The following is a 17608-nucleotide window of genomic DNA, read 5'->3' as shown; positions in this document are numbered from 1 at the left end:
AGTTCAGCGAGTTCATGTGAAGCACATGTACAGTTCATACACCAGGACGCCACCGATAATGATGAAAGTGCTCCTCAATGGCATCCCAGTATTAATGGAGCTAGACACGGGGGCCAGCCAATCCCTGATGAGTATCAAAGAGTTCGACAAGTTGTAGGTGTCCAAGGCCAGGAGGCCAAAATTATCGCCGATTGAGGCACAGCTACGGACATATACAAAGCAGATCATTCCGGTGCTGGGCAGCGTCACGGTAGTCGTGACCCACAAAGATTCGGAGAACAGGTTGCCACTCTGGATTGTCCCGGGGGACGGTCCCGCACTACTGGGGAGGAGTTGGCTTGCTGTCATGAACTGGAAATGGGGCGATGTCAATGCAATTTCTTCTGTGGAGCGAGCATCAAGCTCACATGTCCTGGACAAATTTGACTCACTATTTCAACCCGGCATTGGCACTTTCATGGGGACCAAGGTAGTGATTCACATAAACCCGGACTCCAGGCCAGTACACCACAAGGCCAGAGCGGTGCCGTACGTGATGTGGTAAAAGAGAGAAGGCGAATTGGACCGCCTGCTGAGGGAAGGCATCATCTCGTCAATCGAATTCAGTGACTGGGTGAGCCCGATTATGCCGGTGCTCAAGGCGGATGGGTCGGTCAGGATATGTGGTGATTACAAGGCCACCATCAATCGGGTGTCACTCCAAGACCAATAACCGGTACCGAGAGCGGAGGACCTCTTTGTGATGCTATCCGGTGGCAAACCTTTTTCAAAATTGGACCTGACCTCAGCTTACATGACCCAGGAGCTGGCAAGTGAGTCGAAGAAGCTGACCACCATCACGACACACAAGGGGTTGTTTGAGTACAACAGATGTCCGTTCGGGATTCGCTCGGCCGCCGCGATCTTTCAACGAAATATGGAAAGCCTCCTCAAGTCGATTCCAAGGACAGTGGTTTTTCAGGACGACATCCTCATCAAGGGTCGCGATACTGAAGAACACCTCCACAACCTGGAGGAGCTGCTACGCAGACTGGACCGGGTAGGTCTGCAACTGAAAAAGGCGAAGTGCGTCTTTCTAGCTCCAGAAGTAGAATTCCTGGGGATGAGGGTAGCAGCAGACAGGATCAGACCTACTGCGTCCAAAACGGAAGCGATCCAGAGAGCACCCAGACCCGTAACACGACAGAGCTGCGTTCGTTCCTGGGGCTCCTGAACTATTTTGGCACCTTTCTTCCCAAATTGAGCACGCTGTTAAGAGCCGCTACATGTGCTCCTACGCAAAGGTCGCGAATGGGTCTGGGGGGACAGCCAGGAAAGGGCTTTTGATACAGCATGCAATTTGTTATGCTCCAATAATCTGTTAACGCTATATGACCCATGTAAGAAACTTGTTTTAACGTGTGATGCGTCGTCCTATGGGGTCAGGTGTGTGTTGCAGCATGTGAATGCCAAGGGTCAGTTACAGCCGGTAGTGTATGCCTCCAGAAGTCTGTCCCAGGCAGAAAGGGGCTACGGGATGGTAGAAAAGGAAGCGCTTGCATGTGTATATGCAGTAAAATAAAATGCACCAGTACCTGTTTGGCAGGAAATTTGAGCTGGAAACAGATCACAGGAAACGTCCCTTTTGGCCAACAAGGCCATAAATACAAATGCATCAGCCCGCATATAGAGGTGGGCACTCACGTTAGCCGCCTATGACTATACAATTCGGCACAGACCAGGCACCCACTAGCCACCACCGAGGGGGCAACCAAGCATGCTGCTGAGATGGTCATGGCTGTTGAAGCTTTCGAAAGCGAAGGCTCACCTGTGACAGCCCGTCAGATCAAAGTCTGGACAAAGAGAGACTCGCTACTGTCTTTAGTCAAGAAATGTGTCCTGAATGGGGACTGGGCAGCCACATACGGGGCATGCCCTGAGGAATTTAAACCATTTCACAGGCGCAAGGATGAACTCTCGATTCAGGCCGATTGCCAATTATGGAGAAACCGCATCATCATGCCCCAGATGGGCAGAGAGGTGTTCATCAGAGAACTCCACAATGAGCACCCGGGTATTGACATGAAGAAGGCAATTGCCAGGTCACACGTTTGGTGGCCAGGGATAGATGCAGACCTGGAACTTTGTGTTCGCAGGTGCAACATGTGTGCCCAGCTGGGCCATGCGCCCAGGGAAGCCCCCCTTAGCCCCTGGTCCTGGCCCGCCAAGCCATGGTCACACATCCATGTGGACTACGCAGATCCTTTCATGGGAAAAATGTTTTTGGTTGTAGTAGACGCCTACTCCAAATGGATCGAGTGCAACATTCTTAATTCAAGCACATCCTCTGCCAGGGTAGAAAGTCTGCGGGCAATGTTCGCCACCCACGGTCTACCGGACGTCTTGGTCAGCGGCAATGGCCCGTGCTTTACAAGCATTGAATTCCAGGACTTCATGGCAGGAAATGGTATCAACCATGTCAGAACGGCACCATTGAAGCCGGCCTCAAACGGCCAGGCGGAACGTGTAGTGCAGATAATCAAACAGGGGATGCTCAGAATCCAAGGGGGTTCCCTACAAAGCCGCTTATCACGCCTTCTGTTGGCCAATAGATCCCGACCACACTCGCTCACAGGGATTCCACCTGCAAAGCTGCTAATGAAAAGGACGCTCAAAACCAGGTTATCCCTTATACACCCCACCATGAAAGAAATTGTTGAGAGCAGGCGCCGGTCACAATGTGACTACCATGACGGGAATACGAGGGCGCGATATATTGATGTCAATGACCCTGTCTTTGTCCTCAACTACGCTGCAGGGCCCAGGCACTGTGATTGCCAAAGAGGGGAATAGGATTCTGGTAGTTAAACTTACCAATGGACAATTCTGCCGTAAACACATGGATCAAACAAAAAGGAGGTTCAGCAACCCCATAGAAGCAGAGGAAGAACACGATGTTCAGTTCACTCCACCACAGGTGAACGAACACCGGAACCAAGTGGAGGAGAGCCCAGTCACTGTGGGCAGTCCGGACAGGCCTGAGGCACCGCAAACAGCAGACACTCAGGCCAGCGCCCAACAACTGGAGCCCCAACTCAGGCGCTCGACAAGGGAGCGTAAACCACCAGAGAGACTTAACCTGTGATCCCAATAAGGCTTTGGCGGGGGAGGTGATGTCATGTATTCAACTGTCATTGTAACCCATGTATAAACTGACCTAAGTTGTACACCGTGAACACTGGCCACTAGGTGGTGAACTTGTGGGAGACACTCCTAACGCGGACTTTCAGGTATAAAATGGGAAGCTCCACCCATCTTCTCCACTTCAGTGCTGGCTAATCAAGGTTACTGGTCAAAGAGTGACCTTGTCTCAAGTATGGGCGTTGTGTGCATTTATACTGTATAGGGGGGGAGAAGAGAAGGGGGGAGGGGGGAAAAGTGAAGGTGGGAGGTGAGGGGGAGAGAAGAGAAGAGAGAAGGGAGGGGGAGAGAAGAGAAGAGAGAAGGGAGGGGGAGAGAAGAGAAGAGAGAAGGGAGGGGGAGAGAAGAGAAGAGAGAAGGGAGGGGGAGAGAAGAGAAGAGAGAAGGGAGGGGGAGAGAAGAGAAGAGAGAAGGGAGGGGGAGAGAAGAGAAGAGAGAAGGGAGGGGGAGAGAAGAGAAGAGAGAAGGGAGGGGGAGAGAAGAGAAGAGAGAAGGGAGGGGGAGAGAAGAGAAGAGAGAAGGGAGGGGGAGAGAAGAGAAGAGAGAAGGGAGGGGGAGAGAAGAGAAGAGAGAAGGGAGGGGGAGAGAAGAGAAGAGAGAAGGGAGGGGGAGAGAAGAGAAGAGAGAAGGGAGGGGGAGAGAAGAGAAGAGAGAAGGGAGGGGGAGAGAAGAGAAGAGAGAAGGGAGGGGGAGAGAAGAGAAGAGAGAAGGGAGGGGGAGAGAAGAGAAGAGAGAAGGGAGGGGGAGAGAAGAGAAGAGAGAAGGGAGGGGGAGAGAAGAGAAGAGAGAAGGGAGGGGGAGAGAAGAGAAGAGAGAAGGGAGGGGGAGAGAAGAGAAGAGAGAAGGGAGGGGGAGAGAAGAGAAGAGAGAAGGGAGGGGGAGAGAAGAGAAGAGAGAAGGGAGGGGGAGAGAAGAGAAGAGAGAAGGGAGGGGGAGAGAAGAGAAGAGAGAAGGGAGGGGGAGAGAAGAGAAGAGAGAAGGGAGGGGGAGAGAAGAGAAGAGAGAAGGGAGGGGGAGAGAAGAGAAGAGAGAAGGGAGGGGGAGAGAAGAGAAGAGAGAAGGGAGGGGGAGAGAAGAGAAGAGAGAAGGGAGGGGGAGAGAAGAGAAGAGAGAAGGGAGGGGGAGAGAAGAGAAGAGAGAAGGGAGGGGGAGAGAAGAGAAGAGAGAAGGGAGGGGGAGAGAAGAGAAGAGAGAAGGGAGGGGGAGAGAAGAGAAGAGAGAAGGGAGGGGGAGAGAAGAGAAGAGAGAAGGGAGGGGGAGAGAAGAGAAGAGAGAAGGGAGGGGGAGAGAAGAGAAGAGAGAAGGGAGGGGGAGAGAAGAGAAGAGAGAAGGGAGGGGGAGAGAAGAGAAGAGAGAAGGGAGGGGGAGAGAGAGAAGGGAGGGGGAGAGAAGAGAGAAGGGAGGGGGAGAGAAGAGAGAAGGGAGGGGGAGAGAAGAGAGAAGGGAGGGGGAGAGAAGAGAGAAGGGAGGGGGAGAGAAGAGAGAAGGGAGGGGGAGAAAGAGAGAAGGGAGGGGGAGAGAAGAGAGAAGGGAGGGGGAGAGAAGAGAGAAGGGAGGGGGAGAGAAGAGAGAAGGGAGGGGGAGAGAAGAGAGAAGGGAGGGGGAGAGAAGAGAGAAGGGAGGGGGAGAGAAGAGAGAAGGGAGGGGGAGAGAAGAGAGAAGGGAGGGGGAGAGAAGAGAGAAGGGAGGGGGAGAGAAGAGAGAAGGGAGGGGGAGAAGAGAGAAGGGAGGGGGAGAGAAGAGAGAAGGGAGGGGGAGAGAAGAGAGAAGGGAGGGGGAGAGAAGAGAGAAGGGAGGGGGAGAGAAGAGAGAAGGGAGGGGGAGAGAAGAGAGAAGGGAGGGGGAGAGAAGAGAGAAGGGAGGGGGAGAGAGAAGAGAGAAGGGAGGGGGAGAGAAGAGAGAAGGGAGGGGGAGAGAAGAGAGAAGGGAGGGGGAGAGAAGAGAGAAGGGAGGGGGAGAGAAGAGAGAAGGGAGGGGGAGAGAAGAGAGAAGGGAGGGGGAGAGAAGAGAGAAGGGAGGGGGAGAGAAGAGAGAAGGGAGGGGAGAGAAGAGAGAAGGGAGGGGGAGAGAAGAGAGAAGGGAGGGGGAGAGAAGAGAGAAGGGAGGGGGAGAGAAGAGAGAAGGGAGGGGGAGAGAAGAGAGAAGGGAGGGGGAGAGAAGAGAGAAGGGAGGGGGAGAGAAGAGAGAAGGGAGGGGGAGAGAAGAGAGAAGGGAGGGGGAGAGAGAGAGAAGGGAGGGGGAGAGAAGAGAGAAAGGGAGGGGGAGAGAAGAGAGAAGGGAGGGGAGAGAAGAGAGAAGGGAGGGGGAGAGAGAGAGAGGGAGGGGGAGAGAAGAGAGAAGGGAGGGGGAGAGAAGAGAGAAGGGAGGGGGAGAGAAGAGAGAAGGGAGGGGGAGAGAAGAGAGAAGGGAGGGGAGAGAAGGGAGGGGGAGTGAAGAGAGAAGGGAGGGGGGAGAGAAGAGAGAAGGGAGGGGGAGAGAAGAGAGAAGGGAGGGGGAGAGAAGAGAGAAGGGAGGGGGAGAGAAGAGAGAAGGGAGGGGAGAGAAGAGAGAAGGGAGGGGGAGAGAAGAGAGAAGGGAGGGGGAGAGAAGAGAGAAGGGAGGGGAGAGAAGAGAGAAGGGAGGGGGAGAGAAGAGAGAAGGGAGGGGGGAGAAGAGAGAAGAGAGGGAAGAGAGAAGGGAGGGAAGAGAGAAGGGGGAAGAGAGCAGGGGGAAGAGAGAAGGGGGCAGAGAGAAGGGGGGCAGAGAGAAGGGGGGCAGAGAGAAGGGGGGCAGAGAGAAGGGGGAAGAGAGAAGGGGGGAAGAGAGAAGGGGGAAGAGAGAAGGGGGGCAGAGAGAAGGGGGGCAGAGAGAAGGGGGGCAGAGAGAAGGGGGGCAGAGAGAAGGGGGGCAGAGAGAAGGGGGGGGCGAGAGAAGGGGGGGCGAGAGAAGGGGGGGCGAGAGAAGGGGGGGCGAGAGAAGGGGGGGCGAGAGAAGGGGGGGCGAGAGAAGGGGGGGCGAGAGAAGGGGGGGAAGGGGGGGCGAGAGAAGGGGGGGCGAGAGAAGGGGGGGCGAGAGAAGGGGGGGCGAGAGAAGGGGGGGCGAGAGAAGGGGGGGCGAGAGAAGGGGGGGCGAGAGAAGGGGGGGCGAGAGAAGGGGGGGCGAGAGAAGGGGGGGCGAGAGAAGGGGGGGCGAGAGAAGGGGGGGCGAGAGAAGGGGGGGCGAGAGAAGGGGGGGCGAGAGAAGGGGGGGCGAGAGAAGGGGGGGCGAGAGAAGGGGGGGCGAGAGAAGGGGGGGCGAGAGAAGGGGGGGCGAGAGAAGGGGGGGCGAGAGAAGGGGGGGCGAGAGAAGGGGGGGCGAGAGAAGGGGGGGCGAGAGAAGGGGGGGCGAGAGAAGGGGGGGCGAGAGAAGGGGGGGCGAGAGAAGGGGGGGCGAGAGAAGGGGGGGCGAGAGAAGGGGGGGCGAGAGAAGGGGGGGCGAGAGAAGGGGGGGCGAGAGAAGGGGGGGCGAGAGAAGGGGGGGCGAGAGAAGGGGGGGCGAGAGAAGGGGGGGCGAGAGAAGGGGGGGCGAGAGAAGGGGGGGCGAGAGAAGGGGGGGCGAGAGAAGGGGGGGCGAGAGAAGGGGGGGCGAGAGAAGGGGGGGCGAGAGAAGGGGGGGCGAGAGAAGGGGGGGCGAGAGAAGGGGGGGCGAGAGAAGGGGGGGCGAGAGAAGGGGGGGCGAGAGAAGGGGGGGCGAGAGAAGGGGGGGCGAGAGAAGGGGGGGCGAGAGAAGGGGGGGCGAGAGAAGGGGGGGCGAGAGAAGGGGGGGCGAGAGAAGGGGGGGCGAGAGAAGGGGGGGCGAGAGAAGGGGGGGCGAGAGAAGGGGGGGCGAGAGAAGGGGGGGCGAGAGAAGGGGGGGCGAGAGAAGGGGGGGCGAGAGAAGGGGGGGCGAGAGAAGGGGGGGCGAGAGAAGGGGGGGCGAGAGAAGGGGGGGCGAGAGAAGGGGGGGCGAGAGAAGGGGGGGCGAGAGAAGGGGGGGCGAGAGAAGGGGGGGCGAGAGAAGGGGGGGCGAGAGAAGGGGGGGCGAGAGAAGGGGGGGCGAGAGAAGGGGGGGCGAGAGAAGGGGGGGCGAGAGAAGGGGGGGCGAGAGAAGGGGGGGCGAGAGAAGGGGGGGCGAGAGAAGGGGGGGCGAGAGAAGGGGGGCGCGAGAGAAGGGGGCGCGAGAGAAGGGGGGGCGAGAGAAGGGGGGGCGAGAGAAGGGGGGGCGAGAGAAGGGGGGGCGAGAGAAGGGGGGGCGAGAGAAGGGGGGGCGAGAGAAGGGGGGGCGAGAGAAGGGGGGGCGAGAGAAGGGGGGGCGAGAGAAGGGGGGGCGAGAGAAGGGGGGGCGAGAGAAGGGGGGGCGAGAGAAGGGGGGGCGAGAGAAGGGGGGGCGAGAGAAGGGGGGGCGAGAGAAGGGGGGGCGAGAGAAGGGGGGGCGAGAGAAGGGGGGGCGAGAGAAGGGGGGGCGAGAGAAGGGGGGGCGAGAGAAGGGGGGGCGAGAGAAGGGGGGGCGAGAGAAGGGGGGGCGAGAGAAGGGGGGGCGAGAGAAGGGGGGGCGAGAGAAGGGGGGGCGAGAGAAGGGGGGGCGAGAGAAGGGGGGGCGAGAGAAGGGGGGGCGAGAGAAGGGGGGGCGAGAGAAGGGGGGGCGAGAGAAGGGGGGGCGAGAGAAGGGGGGGCGAGAGAAGGGGGGGCGAGAGAAGGGGGGGCGAGAGAAGGGGGGGCGAGAGAAGGGGGGGCGAGAGAAGGGGGGCGAGAGAAGGGGGGGCGAGAGAAGGGGGGCGAGAGAAGGGGGGCGAGAGAAGGGGGGCGAGAGAAGGGGGGGCGAGAGAAGGGGGGGCGAGAGAAGGGGGGGCGAGAGAAGGGGGGGCGAGAGAAGGGGGGGCGAGAGAAGGGGGGGCGAGAGAAGGGGGGCGAGAGAAGGGGGGGCGAGAGAAGGGGGGGCGAGAGAAGGGGGGGCGAGAGAAGGGGGGGCGAGAGAAGGGGGGCGAGAGAAGGGGGGCGAGAGAAGGGGGGCGAGAGAAGGGGGGCGAGAGAGGGGGGCGAGAGAAAGGGGGCGAGAGAAGGGGGGCGAGAGAAGGGGGGCGAGAGAAGGGGGGCGAGAGAAGGGGGGCGAGAGAAGGGGGGCGAGAGAAGGGGGGCGAGAGAAGGGGGGCGAGAGAAGGGGGGCGAGAGAAGGGGGGGCGAGAGAAGGGGGGCGAGAGAAGGGGGGCGAGAGAAGGGGGGCGAGAGAAGGGGGGCGAGAGAAGGGGGGGCGAGAGAAGGGGGGGCGAGAGAAGGGGGGGCGAGAGAAGGGGGGGCGAGAGAAGGGGGGCGAGAGAAGGGGGGGCGAGAGAAGGGGGGGCGAGAGAAGGGGGGCGAGAGAAGGGGGGCGAGAGAAGGGGGGGCGAGAGAAGGGGGGCGAGAGAAGGGGGGCGAGAGAAGGGGGGCGAGAGAAGGGGGGCGAGAGAAGGGGGGCGAGAGAAGGGGGGCGAGAGAAGGGGGGCGAGAGAAGGGGGGCGAGAGAAGGGGGGGCGAGAGAAGGGGGGGCGAGAGAAGGGGGGGCGAGAGAAGGGGGGGGTGAGAGAAGGGGGGGCGAGAGAAGGGGGGCGAGAGAAGGGGGGCAGAGAGAAGGGGGCAGAGAGAAGGGGGCAGAGAGAAGGGGGCAGAGAGAAGGGGGGCGAGAGAAGGGGGGCGAGAGAAGGGGGGCGAGAGAAGGGGGGGGCGAGAGAAGGGGGGAGAGAGAGAAGGGGGAGAGAGAGAAGGGAGAGAGAGAGAAGGGAGAGAGAGAGAAGGGAGAGAGAAAGGCTGGAGAGAGAGTGACATGGCGCGGTGGGGGGGAGATCGGAAGGGAAACTCAGCGAAGATGGTTTACGTTCTTCCAATCCCCTTTACACCAACGCCTGATTTCTCGTAAAGCTCGGTGCGTGTGTTACAAGAGATGCTCAAGAGGGCAGAATTTGAGGAGCGCAGATATCTCGGGTGGGCATGAGGCTGAAGGAGATTACCGAGATAGGGAGAGGTAAGGACATGGAGGGATTTGTAAACAGGGATGAGAATTTTGAAATTGAGCTGGCCATCCGAGACTGGGTGTTGTGTAATGAGAGAGAATTAATTAACAACCTTGTTGTACGAGGCCCCCTGGGGAAGAGTGACCATAATATGGTAGAATTCTTCATTAAGATGGAGTGACACAGTTAGTTCAGAGACTAGGGGCCTGAACTTAAAGAAAGGTAACTTCGATGGTATGAGATGTGAATTGGCTAGAATAGACAGGTGAATGATACTTAAGGGGTTGACGGTGCATAGGCAATGGCAGACATTTAAAGATCATATGGATAAACTTCAACAATTGTACATCCCTGTCTGGCATTAAAATAAAACGGGGAGGGTGGCTCAACCGTGGCTAACAAGGGAAATTAGGGATAGTGTTAAATCCAAGGATTTGGCCAGAAAAAACAACAAACCTGAGGTTTGGGAGAAATTTAGAATTCAGCAGAGGAGGACAAAGGGTTTAATTAGGAGGGAGAAAGTAGAATATGAGAGGAAGCTTGCCGAGAACATAAAAACTGACTGCAAAAGCTTTTATAGATATGTGAAGAGAAAAAGATTAGTGATGAAAACTTGCAGTCAGAATCAGGTGTATTTATAATGAGGAACAAAGAAATGGCAGACCAATTGAACAAATACTTTGGTTCTGTCTTCACGAAGGAAGACATGAATAACCTTCCGGAAATACGAGAGGACCGAGGGTCTAGCGAGAAGGAGGAACTGAAGGAACTCCTTATTAGTCAGGAAATTGTGTTGGGGAAATGGATGGGATTGAAGGCCGATAAATCCCCAGGGCCTGATCCTAGAGTACTTAAGGAAGTGGCTCTAGAAATAGTGGATGCATTGGTGGTCATTTTCCAACATTCTATAGGCTCTGGATCAGTTCCTATGGATTGGAGGGTAGCTAATGTAACTCCACTTTTTAAAAAAAGGAGGGAGAGAGAAAACAGGGAATTATAGACTGGTTAAGCCTGACATACCGGTAGTGGGGAAAATGTTGGAATCAATTACTAAAGATGTAATAGCACATTTGGAAAGCAGTGACAGGATCGGTCCAAGTCAGCATGGATTTATGAAAGGGAAATCATGCTTGACAAATGTTCTAGAATTTTTTTGAGGATGTAACTAGTAGAGTAGACAAGGGAGAACCAGTGGATGTGGTGTATTTGGATTTTCAAAAGGCTTTTGACAAGGTTGCACACAAGAGATTGGTGTGCAAAATTAAAGCACATGGTATTGGGGGTAATGTATTGACATGGATAGAGAATTGGTTGGCAGACAGGAAGCAGAGAGTAGGGATAAACGGGTCCTTTTCAGAATGGCAGGCAGTGACTAGTGGGGTACCGCAAGGTTCAGTGCTGGGACCCCAGCTATTTACAATATACATTAATGATTTAGATGAAGGAATTGAATGTAATATCTCCAAGTTTACAGATGACACTAAGCTGGGTGGCGGTGTGAGCTGTGAGGAGGATGCTAAGAGGCTGCAGGGTGACTTGGACAGGTTAGGTGAGTGGGCAAATGCATGGCAGATGCAGTATAATGTGGATAAATGTGAGGTTATCCACTTTGATGGCAAAAACAGGAAAGCAGAATATTATCTGAATGGTGACAGACTAGAAAAATGGGAGGTGCAACGAGGCCTGTGTGTCATGGTACATCAGTCACTGAAAGTTGGCATGCAGGTACAGCAGGCGGTGAAGGCGGCAAATGCCATGTTGGCCTTCATAGCGAGGGGATTTGAGTATAGGAGCAGGGAGGTCTTACTGCAGTTATACAGGGCCTTGGTGAGGCCACACCTTGAATGTTGTATACAGTTTTGGTCTCCCAATCTGAGGAAGGACATTTTTGCTATTGAGGGAGTGCAGCGAAGGTTCACCAGACTGATTTCCGGGATGGCAGGACTGACATATGAAGAAAGACTGGATCGACTAGGCTTATATTCACTGGAATTTAAAAGAATGAGAGGGGATCGCATAGAAACATATAAAATTCTGACGGGATTGGACAGGTTAGATGCAGGAAGAATGTTCCCGATGTTGGGGAAGTCCAGAACCAGGGGTCACAGTTTAAGGATAAGGGGTAAGCCATTTAGGACCGAGATGAGGAGAAACTTCTTCACTCAGAGAATTGTGAACCTGTGGAATTCTCTGCAACAGAAAGTTGCTGAGGCCAGTTCCTTAGATATATTCAAAAGGGAGTTAGATGTGGCCCTTACGGCTAAAGGGATCAAGGATTTTGGAGAGAAATGGGGTACTGAAGTTGTATGATCAGCCATGATCATATTGAATGGTGGTGCAGGCCCGAAGGGCCGAATGGCCTACTCCTGCACCTATTTTCTATGTTTCTATGTTAACCAGGAGCCAATGTAGGTCGGTGAGCACAGGGGTGATAGGTGAGCAGGACTTGGGGTGACTTCAAGTTTACATTGGGTAGAATGTGGGAGACCTGCCAGGAGTGCGTTGCAGTAGTCAAGTCTAGAGGTAACAAAGGCCTCGATGAGGGTTTCAGCAGCAGATGAGCTGAGGCAGGGGCAGAGACGGGCAATGTTAGAGGTGGTAATAGGCAATTTTAGCTATGCCACGGATGTGTGGCCTGAAGTTAATTTCAGGGTCAAATATGACACCAAGGTTGTGAACAGTTGAGAACAGAATTGCAAATGCTTTGCAAATTGTAGAGGCATCTCACTCCACCCATTGCATTGTCAAAGCCATTTTTTATAGAAACAAGAACACAAGAACTAGGAACAGGAGCAGGCCATACGGCCCCTCAAGCCTGCTCCGCCATTCAATATCATAGCTGATCTGATCATGGACTCAGCTCCACTTCCCTGCCCGCTCCCCATAACCCCTTATCGTTTAAGAAACTGTCTATTTCGGTTTTAAATTTAGTCAATGTCCCAGCTTCCACAGCTCTGAGGCAGCGAATTCCACAGATTTACAACCCTTTGAGAGAAGAAATTTCTCATCTCTGTTTTAAATGAGCGACCCCTTATTTCAAGATAATGCCCTCTCGTTCTAGTCTCCCCCATCAGTGGAAACATCCTCTCTGCATCCACCTTGTCAAGCCCCCTCATAATCTTATACGTTTCGATAAGATCACCTCTCATTCTTCTGAATTCCAATGAGTAGAGGCCCAACCTACTCAACCTTTCCTCATATGTCAACACTCTCATCCCCAGAATCAACCCAGTGAACCTTCTCTGAACTGCTTCCAAAGCAAGTATATCCTTTTGCAAATATGGAAACCAAAACTGCATGCAGTATTCCAGGCGTGGCCTCACGAATACCCCATATAGCTGTAGCAAGACTTCCCTGCTTTTATACTCCATCCCCTTTGCAATAAAGGCCAAGATACCACTGGCCTTCCTGATCACTTGCTGGACCTGCATACTAACCTTTTGTGTTTCATGCACAAGTACCCCCAGATCCCGCTGTACTGCAGCACTTTGCAATCTTTCTCCATTTAATTAATAACTTGCTCTTTGATTTTGTCTGCCAGTGCATGACCTCACACTTTCCAACATTATACTCCATCTGCCAAATTTTTGTCCACTCACTTAGCCTGTCTATGTCCTTTTGCAGATTTTTTGTGTCCCCCTCACGCATTGCTTTTCCTCCCATCTTTGTATCATCAGAAAACTTGGCTACGTTACACTCAGTCCCTTCTTCCAAGTCGTTAATATAGATTGTAAATAGTTGGGGTCCCAGCACTGATCCCTGCAGTACCCCACCAGTTACTGGTTACCAACCAGAGAATGAACTATTTATCTCGACTCTCTGTTTTCTGTTAGCCAATCCTCTATCCATGCTAATATATTACCCCCAATGAAGTGTTTAACACTGTAGATTGGTATATAGTACAACCTATTATGGTTTAACTGTTCACTTATACTGCAAAATTGCATAAACACCAACCGTAAGCAGTAGAGATTGTACTTATAGTCAAGGTTCAAACATAAATAACTTGGATGAGGAACTGTAGGACACTGGGTGCAGTGGAATGGTTACTCAGTGAGGAGTTAATGCTCTTAGGAGAGAATGGAAGGGAAGAGAATTGGCAAGATTTTAAAAATATATAAATAGGAATATATGCAAATGGATTCTGCATTTTTGTTAGTATTAAAGAGAAGGTTAGATTTCCAACACACTAATTGTGCTCAGCAAGACATATTTAGCAAATATAACTATTCAGGAAGGGAGGGAGTGCAAAAACTGGCTGGAGAATCATGGAGATACTTCTTTACTCGTGGTTCTAAATCTTTGGAATTCTCTACCCCAAAGGACTGTGGAGTTGACTGAGATCGATAGATTTTTGGACACTAAGGCAATCAAGGGATAGGACAGGAAAGTGGAGTTGATGTAGAAGTTCAGCCATGATCTTACTGAATGGCGGAGCAGGCTCAAGGGGCCATACGACCTACTCCTGCTCCTATTTATGTTTTTTTCTCAACTTGGATGCACTCACCTTTTCAGAGTGTTTGAATTGTCGCCAATAGCTATCATACATGCGTTTTGTGGTTCTTTCAGGATAGCAGGTCACTGTCTTGATATAAACCTTCAGGCTCCGTTCTAGCAACTGATTGACTTCACCATAATCATAATCATCATACCTTTACAAAAAAAAAGCAATTAATTCCGAATTTAAAATCTTTTAAAGGTGGTAGTTGCAACTATAAAAATTAGTGCCAAATCACGCACCAATAAAGTGTAACAGAATTTAAAAACTAGAAACAAAATTAGGGAGCAGCATTAGCACAAGGACTGCGGTGGTTCAACATGGCCATCACCATATTTTTCGGGCAATTAGGGATGGGCAATAAATGCAGCCTTGCTGGTGTCAGCCACATCCAATTGAACAGACAGTTACCAATTGCAAAGAGCAGAAAATAACCCAATGAATTTGCTCCAGATATTTTCTGAAATCAGTTTTTTGCCATCTTGCTTTCTTAAATTAGTTAGATCAACTCTCAACAACTGAAGGTCAAATTCGTTTTTCATTTGAAGAAAATGCTTCATTTTACTTCTAAAGTCAAATTAAATGTCAAATTTTCAAAACATCACATCTGTGTAAAGACAACTCCTTCTGTACTAGCCCATTTTAGAAGGCATTAAGCACATCTTATCACACATCTAGGTAAAGGGAAAATAGTTAGAAGTAGCCAGCACAGATTTTAAAAGGGATAATCGTGCTTGACAAATCTTATTTATATCATTTATATTTATATCGTTCTTTGAGGAGGCAACATAGCTGGTAGATAGATAAATGAAATGGATGCATTGTACATAGAATTTAGGAGAGCCTTTAACAAGGTACCACATGGGAGATTACTACAGAAGAATAAGGGAAGGATAGAAAACTTGATTGAAAATAGATTAGAAGGAACTAATCAGACTAGGAGCCAAGGGCACTTTTTCCACGATAGTTGGAAGTGGGTCGTGATGTCCCACAGGATTCAGCCTGTGGCCACTTTTGTTCACTGTGTACATCAATGATTTTGATATAGGCCTAAAGGGAGGTGCTGAAATTTGTAGATGATACCAAAATAAGAGGTATAATTATTTCTTTAGAAGGCCAAAGAAACTGCAAAGTGATATTGATAAATGGGCTAAAAAGTGACAGATGGAATTTACTAAGTGTTAGGTGATGAGTTTTGGTAAAACAAAAGTATTAATTATACACTAAATGGAAGTTGGCTGTGAAAGAGAAGAGGGATTTGGGGAGACAGCTTCAAAGAACATTAAAGACAGTGATAGAGAATTCAAGCTCTGCAGCCTGGCTGCAGTTTTCAGAAAACACAGACCACATTGCATTAAGTCATCAATCAACTTGACATTTTAGGACCTTGGGTAGCGAGCCAATTAAAGGTTAACAGACTATCAATTGAGCCAATAAGGTCAAAGAAGGAGAGTTCTTTTCTGTAAATTGAACCAGGTATAAAAACAGCCATTTTGGCCATGTGGTCTCAGAAGGACAAAGGCCTGGCTTAAAGCCAAGAGCTTGTTGCTGCTGCCAGAATAAAGTTACATTAAAACTACAATTGGAGTTCGTATTTCATTGGAAATTAAGAGATCTAACAATTTTGGCGTCACGATCACGATCGCTGAGGAAAGAAACTGAATTTTGGACATCGGACCTACATACTGAGATAAGGACTCCTCTTTATAAAAGTCCTCGGTCAAAAGTCTAAATTCGCCTCTCCTTCTACGCGATTCCGAAAGCCTCCGGTTTGCGAACCCTCCGGTTGGTAGTCGGCTCGAGGTCCCATAGATGTCTAACTTCGGCAGTGTGTTAGTTGAGTAATCAACGACCTACTGATCAGCTGGAAAGCCTACGACTTGAGACCCCAGTAAAGAAATCAGTATTATGGCAGCAGGAGATAAGAACAAAGAATTGCCTACAACTGTAAAAGGTGGGCAGGCACCACCTGAGGTTTCGATAGATGAAAACCCCCAACAGTTGAAAGAATACATAGAGCAACAATTCGACTTATCTAAAACCTGTATTAAGATCGAACAAAAGTACGGAACCTCCAAAGGACAATGGTCCTTGGACGAGATTAAAAGGGTCTGGGGAAAAACGACCCGTATGAAAAATAAAGAGCGAACTAGATGGTCCCTAGCCGTTATGGGACAGATCCGAAAGCAGAATGAAATTATAATGCGTTCCCAACATGATCGAGAACTGACCATGGAGGTCCTGGAGTATGACGAGCGGTTGAGATGCACGTGGCTAGAACATTCGGGTATGAATAATACGGATGAGGAAATGGGTGAACAAGTGTTTGGGCCCCTGAAAGCAGCTTTCGTGGCAGGTCTAAAGCCAGAACTGTCCAAAATGCTTAAGGTAGTGTTACCGGACTGGGAAGGTAGAGGAACTACCTTTGCAGCATTGGTGGATTGATGTAACCAATTAGACAGGGATATGGGAGCTAAAGTCCGAGCTGTACAGGCTATGGGATGGAAATCCCAGGATTCTGATAAACAATCATTAGGAAAATTACCCGGAAAATGTCATTATTGTGGGAAAGAAGGTCACTGGGCCAAGACGTGCAGGGCAAAACAGCAAGGTCGCGGCCGGGGAAGAGGACGTAGCCAGGAATACAATTCAGCCAACAAACCAGGCTTGTCACAAGATAATGACCTCATAGAAGCATTTAAGCGACTGACAATACAACAACAGGAGGAGTTACTTGGGATAGCAAAATCGATTAGAGCCCACCCTGGCCCCACTCCTCGCACTAATACAACAGAGGAGAGATGGGCTATATATAACTGTGAGGGTAGGCGATAAGGATGTGGACTGTCTTTTAGACACTGACGGAATTAACATGCTTACCCCTACAATATGGAGACTTTTTGCCGTTGGATGGTAGGGCACGTAGAGCCTATGGAGTTGGGGGCCATAAAATGGAAATTAAAAGGACAACACCGGTACTTATAGGGCTGGATCCACATGAACTAACCACGCCAGTCTGGATAGGCCCAGTAGATCAACCCCTTTTGGGAATGGACGTTCTAATCCAAGTAGATTCATCGTTGCATTTCGAGGATGGTCGGGTGACATGGTCAATTAGAACTTTGAAGAAGAATTGAAGAACACCCGATATGGGCTAAAGATATGAACGATTGTGGCCTACTCCAGATGGAGCCTGCGTCATTTACTGGGACCAAGCCTCCATGCACTAAACAGTATCCCATCAGTCCAACTGCCATCGCGGGAATCTTACCGGTTATTCAGCAATTGGAGAAACAAGGGGTGCTTATTAAAACGCATACTCCTCCAATAGCCCCGTGTGGCCGGTACAGAAATCTAATGAGACTCGGCGTTTGACTGTCGATTATAGGAAAGCTAACCAGTGTATTGATCAAAAAGCTCCTTTGGTCGCAGATCCCTCCACCATTTTTAATGCCCTCAAACCGGAACATAAATATTTCTTGGTTATAGATATGGCCAACGGATTTTGGTCAGTGCCTCTGGCACCGGAGGTTCGACAGTGGTTTGCTTTCACGGTCCAAGGACAACAGTATACTTGGACCCGGTTACCGCAGAGGTTCCACAACAGTCCTACGATATTCCACATGGCTTTACAAAGCCATTTGCGAGAATTATCTCCCCTGTCATCCACAGTCATCCAATATGTAAACGATATCCTGGTAGCGTCAAACACGGAAGAACAGCATGAACAAGATTTACGAGCTTTGCTGGACCACCTTCGGCTGAAAGGACATAAAGCCAGCATCGACAAAGCACAAATATCCCAAGAAGAGGTTGCATACCTGGGACAAAAGATTTCACAAGGAAAGAAAGAACTTACACAGGATAGAACTGCAGCCATTCGGGCTGCTAAAAAAACCACCACTATTCAGGAACTAAGGTCTTTTTTGGGATTGTGTAACTTTAACAGA

The 17608-nt window shown here is 51.7% G+C and overlaps 1 protein-coding gene across 2 annotated transcripts in view; it reads right to left on the bottom strand.

The window, feature by feature from the left end:
- LOC139275047 (sestrin-3-like) overlaps positions 1–17608 on the bottom strand; it is a 164217-nt gene that overhangs the window by 7436 nt on the left and 139173 nt on the right. The window contains exon 9 of one of the 2 annotated variants that reach the window (XM_070891961.1): positions 13668–13812. The exons of the other annotated variant lie outside the window; for it this stretch is intronic. Coding sequence (XP_070748062.1) covers positions 13668–13812 — 145 coding nt within the window. The remainder of the gene's footprint in view (positions 1–13667; positions 13813–17608) is intronic. 2 annotated transcript variants of the gene reach the window in all.

Source organism: Pristiophorus japonicus, chromosome 10 (assembly GCF_044704955.1).
Source record: "Pristiophorus japonicus isolate sPriJap1 chromosome 10, sPriJap1.hap1, whole genome shotgun sequence".
Classification (NCBI taxonomy): domain Eukaryota; kingdom Metazoa; phylum Chordata; class Chondrichthyes; family Pristiophoridae; genus Pristiophorus; species Pristiophorus japonicus.
This window is presented reverse-complemented; position numbering and strand designations above follow the sequence as displayed.